This window comes from Cannabis sativa, chromosome 3 (genome assembly GCF_029168945.1).
Source record: "Cannabis sativa cultivar Pink pepper isolate KNU-18-1 chromosome 3, ASM2916894v1, whole genome shotgun sequence".
Taxonomy (NCBI): Eukaryota; Viridiplantae; Streptophyta; class Magnoliopsida; order Rosales; family Cannabaceae; genus Cannabis; species Cannabis sativa.
Window position 1 is genome coordinate 79,578,890 of NC_083603.1, and position 6,620 is coordinate 79,585,509.

General features: G+C 33.8%; 1 protein-coding gene across 1 annotated transcript in view; it reads left to right on the plus strand.

The window, feature by feature from the left end:
- The window catches only part of LOC133036305 (uncharacterized), a 170,473-nt gene extending 165,941 nt beyond the window's left edge, over positions 1-4,532 (plus strand). The window contains exon 2 of the mRNA XM_061112860.1: positions 3,424-4,532. Coding sequence (XP_060968843.1) covers positions 3,424-4,532 — 1,109 coding nt within the window. The remainder of the gene's footprint in view (positions 1-3,423) is intronic.
- The last annotated feature ends 2,088 nt before the right edge of the window (positions 4,533-6,620 follow it).

Here is a 6,620-nt window from a genome sequence, read left to right on the forward strand (position 1 = left end):
CGTGAGCTGACACTAGAAATAGAACCAGACTAGGACCCGAGATTGGTTTTCTAAATTTGGACCCAGGGCTTGGAAAAAACTCGTAGTCGGTGTCTTGATTTGGGACCAGCCCATGACTCCAACCCTGATGAGGACCCGAACCCATACCCTGTGACCCAAAATTGGAACCAAAACTGAAAGTTGACCGGGGCTGGAACAAGGACTTGGACTTGGAATCATAACTAAAATTGGACATAGATCCAGAACGGTAAACGGACCAGGACCTGTACTCCAAATCAGACCTAGACCCGAATTGGGAGTTGGACCCGAACCTGAACTCTTACCCAAACATGGAACCAGGAAAGGGAGAGTGAACAAGGGTTCAGACCTAGAACCGCACCCCAATCTCATTCTCGAACCCAAACTTTGAAATGGCACCTTGGACCTAAACCAGAACCAGACCGAGACTCGTGATAGTGATCCAGATCTTGACTCGGGATTCGGGTAACGGGGCCTGCAACAGACCAGTAGTCGGTGTGTAGATCTGGAACTCAGACTAGGACCAGAACCCAGACGAAGAACTAAACCCAAACTTGGACCCGCACTCGGGACCCGAACTTGGACTTGGACCCGAACCTAGACCCAGATCAAGGTCCACACCTGGACACAAACCCGGACCCGAACTCAAACCCACACCTATAATCAAAGCCAAAGCAAGACCCGGACTCAGACCCGACCTCGAACCCAGACCAGGATCAGAACAAAGGAATTATACCCATAATTGAATCCTATCTCAGATCGGGATGGGAACTTAGGATTCGAACCAAACATAGACCAATACCCAGGACCTAGAACAGCACCCCAGCCTCGATCCCAAACCCAAACTCAGAAATGGGACATGGGACCTGAACCAAAACTAGAACCAGACCTAGACCTGTGACAGTGATCCAAATCTTGACTTGGGATTCGAGTAACGAGGCCTAAAAGAGACCAGTAGTCGGTGTCTAGATCTGGGACTCAGACTAGGACCATAACCCAGACCAAGAACAAAACCTGAACCCAAACGTAGACCTGGGGCCCAAAATTACAACCTGAACAAGAATCGCAGAACTAGGACCCTAGAACAAGACTAGGACCGTGACCAAGACCCGGACCCAGACGTAGAACCGAACACAGACCTAGCCTCAGACCCAAACTAAGACTGGAACTCGGGCCCGGACACGCTCGTGTACCCAGAACGGAACTAAGACAGGACCTGGACCTAAATCTGGGACCCGATCCCAAACACAGACTTGGACCTAGATAGGGATCCGGATATGAGCTTGTAGTCGGACCAAGACCCAGTTTTAGTAGTATGATTATTTGATTGCACACACACACAAAAAAATTGGGGTTGAAAAGTATTTTATCTTGAGTTGAAATTCTAATGATTGAAGAGTTTGGATTTTCTTGGACTTATAAGTGGATGTACAATTTTTGAAACTAACTTTTTTCATAAAGACCGATTTGTTTAAGTATCATTCATTAACTTACTCGAGGACGAGCAAGAGTCAAGTGTGAGGGAATTTGATGAGTCCATATTTATCTTATAAATATGATTAATTTATTTATTAATATTCTTAAATTTATTCTTTAAATTATTGATTAGTGTGATTTTAATTTGTTAGGTTATTTTAAATACTATTCATCCATTTAGAGTCTTTTGGAGGGATTTTAACATATTTTGGTGGAAAATAATAAAAGTCGGCGAGCTCGATTGTACAAGGCGAAACTTAATTACAAATTCGGACGAACCTAAAATCCGAATTGGACTTGGTCATAAACATGAAAGTTTTAGATCTCCTTCTTAGTTTTCCAGAACATCTTGAATCGTCCAATTCCGATCAATATTGAGAGAGTTATGGCCAAAATACTATCAGTCATCGTAGCAGGAAATTTCTAAAAAAAAAAGATAGCGAAAATAAAGATAAATTTTCAAGAAGAGTTGCGATTTTTATCTTTTGTTTAAAAGATGAGCTATCTTTATCCGAGATATTTCCTAATACTATTATAAATAGAATCTTAATTCTAAAAGGATTTATCTATCAACTTTAAATAGAATCCTAATTCTAATAGGATTCAACTAACTTTCCCATTACTATAAATAAGACCTCTTAGACTACAAATGGAGGAGAATCCAAAAAAACTACAAATTAAATATTATGATTTTTATTAATGTCTAGTTCTGAGTAGTTTTCTTTTAGTTAAGGGTTATTTCAAAACCCGAAACATGAATTCTTAATTTCATTATTGAATGTTAACTTTTAGTTTCCATTATATCAAATTGCTTCTATTCTTCTATGTTCAATGTTATGATTATTGTTTTAATCTTGTTTAGATGGCCGCTAAATTAGGTTTTATTTTAATCTACCGTCATCTTAGGATTACTATTCACCTAATAGTGTAGGATTCTAAGTGTTTGTGACAAATTACAATTTGTGATGAAAAATAGAACCTAGGTTAAATGAATTATATGCTTCATTGATTTGTTGCCTAGATTAGTCTATCTCCATAAATCTCAATGCTTTATCTAAGTTAAATAAATTGCATGCTTCATGGATTTACTGCTTTAGGTAAAAGAGTTAATTATTGAGCGCTTCGCCTTGATTACATACAATAGGGAGATTGGGATAATTGACTGCTTCAGCGTTATCTGCGGGATTAATAGTTTGATTGGAAACTGAAAATTACATTCTTTAATAGGAATTAGGAATGATTGTTGAGGGTGGCGAATAACCTTTAACTAGTTTCTCATATCGTATTCTTTACTTTAAATTTGTTCTTCTCTTTAATTTTTATTATAATCTTCAAAACTGCCCTTTTTCTAATTCTTGTTACTAATTTGTGAATAATTGAATAAATATAGTTCTCGTGGGATCGACCCTTACTTACGATTATACTAAAATAATTAAAAGTATTGGAATTAAAAAAAATAGTAAATTTGTTGTGGCTTACGACACGCATCAAATTTTTGGCGCCGCTGCCGGGGACTATTATTTTATTTTATTATTCATATTTAGTTTTTAGTATTTTTTAATTTTTTTCAAAATGAAAATTAGAAGAATAAATTATTGATTTAGTTTTTTTTAAAAAAAAAACAAAATAAAAGATAGATATTTAAAGAAAAATTTATTATAAATTTTTTTCTATTTTTTTTAATTTTTTTTTACTAACTTGTGCTTCTAGTTGTGGTTTTAATTTTCAGATCTTCCTTTAGAAACATGACGATGTACAATCAACAATACTATGATCCTTATTATACCTCGCCACAAGAGTATCAATATAATCCCTACTATGACACTTACACATACAATCAATAATCGGGAGATTATTCTCGCACTTCCTACAATGAAATTAATCAATATGTTCAACAAACTTCTTACTATCCTCCTGTACTATGACCAGATCTAGAACGTGCTCTTATTGATATGAGCAACTCTTTGAAGGTTGCTTCTTTGGAGATTAAACAAAATATGATACAGTGTCAACAAAACTTTCAGAAAAATATGCAGATCTTTCAACAATCTCTACAAGAGTTAGAGAATCCTGCGGAGTCAACGGAAACATATACAAGTGAATATGAAACTCAATGTTCAAACATTATACCTTCACAAGTAGAGAGTGATCCAATAGAGAATGTCAGTGGCATCACTGTCCAAAGTGGTACACAACTTGAATCACCACACCAAGAAGTTAATGATTTGATTCCAAGTCATGAAGTCAGAAATTCATCCCTTGAAGAATCATCTCCACCAAAGGTTGAATCTCCTACTTTAGTTGGTCCACCATCACTGAAAAAGTCATACAAACCAATTGTACCAACTTATGTCCCTCCTCCACCTTTTCCAAGTAGATTGAAAAAATCAAAGAAAGAGGAGCCCATTAAGGAGATCCTTGAGACTCTTCCTAATATTGAGGTAAAAATTTCATGTCTTGAGGAAATCAAAAAAGAGACTCATTGTGCTAACATTCTTAAGGAGTTGTGTCCAAATGAGAAAAAGTTGAATGGAGGTGAGAAAGTAAGTGTGGGGGAGAATGAGAATGTTGTCGTTCATCAAAGAAAGTTGTTGCCTGAGACAAGTACAATTCCATGCACAATTAGTAAAACCAGGTTTGATCATTGCATGATAGATTTAGGAGAAATTATTAATAATATGTCTTATTCTAATTTTGCTTCTTTAAATCTTGGTCCATCAAGAAAAACTCAGGTTTTTATTCAATTGACTGATCATACTAATGCTTATCCTTTAGGGATAGTTAAAGATATTTTTGTACAGATTTATGGACTTGTCATTCCAGGTGATTCTTACATAATTGAGATGGAAGATGAGGGTGATCCCAATCTTACATCAACTTTATTTGGGAGAACCTTCTTACTCACTGCAACTAAGAAGAGGAATACAAAAGCATGGATACTTAGAATGGAATTCGATGGTGAAACACTCAAATTCAATGTGTTAGATTCCATTCATAAATACATAAAGAATGTTTCTTTGTTAGAAGACCCAACGTGAAGATCATATGAGCACAACATGCAGTCGAGCTAACGACGTTAAACAAAGCAACCTTACGGGAGTTTTTCATACCCTTTTTCTTTTTATTTTGCATTGATTTTATTTGATTGAGCCTTGAGGACAATGCTTATATTAAGTGTGGGGAGAGATTAACTGTTGTGTCTATCCAATTTTTTTTAGTTGTTTATTTGTTTATTTTTATCGTTTTTTTAGTTTATATTATTTTCTTGCTTTAATAATAGTAAGTGTGGATTGAATGAAATTCTGTTGACAATGATTGCTCGTGTTTGATATGTGTTTTTACTTTGATGTCTTATGCATGGTCTTAGGGAAAATGATTTTGTTGATGATGAAATTCTAGTTATAATTCTAGGAAAATGATAGATTCTCATGATTTGTGTGCTTAACTCGTGATTAATTACTACTCAAACTTGATTTTTTTTTAAAACTTTTGCACATAAATTGAATTATCATATTTGCTAATGTTTGGAAAGATAAATGCATGTTTGACTTTTCATTTAAAGTCTCAACTCCTCTAGAACTTGTTTGATAATCATTTGAGGCGAAATTGATAAATTGCACATGATTTTGAGATATGATATAGGCATTTTTTTTTTTGGATCGATTGAGCTTTTCAAGCATACCCTATTTGTTAAATCCCTAGTTTTACCCAATTTGAGCCTAAATATTGACATCTTGGTTTTTTCTTTTTAACCCTATACAATAACCTTTAAGCCTAAAGAAAATCCTTATTCATCCTTTTTCACACTAGTGTATATTGATGTTTTATGTAAAGGTGTGAGAGTTTTCTTGATGAGAAAATATTCATGGTTATGTATATGTTATGATGAAAAAAATTATTATTCCCTTAGAATTAATGTTTGCAAGTTGTAAGTATTTCAAAAAAAAAAAATCAATAAATAAAAAAATAAATACTTGCAACAATTTAAGTGTGGGAGAATAGTAAGTTTTATGGAAAAAAAAAAGATACAAGATTGAATTGTTGAGGAGAGTGATTGGGGAATACAAATAGGAATTATTTCAGAGAATGTTGTATATGTATGTTATGGTGTGATTTGAGCCCAAATTAACCTTTTTTATCTACCTTTCACCCTAGCCTTACATTATAAGCCTATAAAGTCCTATTGATCATTAAATTATGTGTGATTACATTAGTGGATAATGGTTTGATAATTAAGCTTATGGAGTCGATTTTCGTTGAAATACCACATTTATTTTGAGAGAAATATTGATTGTTGACATGCATGAATTAATTTGAATGTTAGTAGTATGATGATTTGATTGCACACACACACAAAAAAATTGGGTTTGAAAAGTAATTTATCTTGAGTTGAAATTCTAATGATTGAAGAGTTTGGATTTTCTTGGACTTATAAGTGGATGTACAATTTTTGAAACTAAAATTTTTCATAAAGACCGATTTGTTTAAGTATCATTCATTAACTTACTCGAGGACGGGCAAGAGTCAAGTGTGGGGGAATTTGATGAGTCCATATTTATCTTATAAATATGAATAATTTATTTATTAATATTCTTAAATTTATTCTTTAAATTATTGATTAGTGTGATTTTAGATTGTTAGGTTATTTTAAATACTATTCATCCATTTAGAGTCTTTTGGAGGGATTTTAGCATATTTTGGTGGAAAATAATGGAAGTCGGCGAGCTCGATTGTACAAGGCGGAACTTAATTACAAATTCGGACGAACTTAAATGCAGAATTGGACTTGGTGCTCAACATGAAAGTTTTAGATCTCGTTCTTAGCTTTCCAGAACATCTTGAATCGTCCAATTCCGATCAATATTGAGAGAGTTATGGCCAAAATACTATCAGTCGTCGCAACAGGAAATTTCTAAAAAATAAAAGATAGCGAAAATAAAGATAAATTTTCAAGAAGAGTTGAGATTTTTATCTTTTGTTTTAAAGATGAGCTATCTTTATCCGAGATATTTCCTAATACTATTATAAATAGAATCCTAATTCTAAAAGGATTTATCTATCCACTTTAAATAGAATCCTAATTCTAATAGGATTCAACTAACTTTCCCATTACTATAAATAAGACC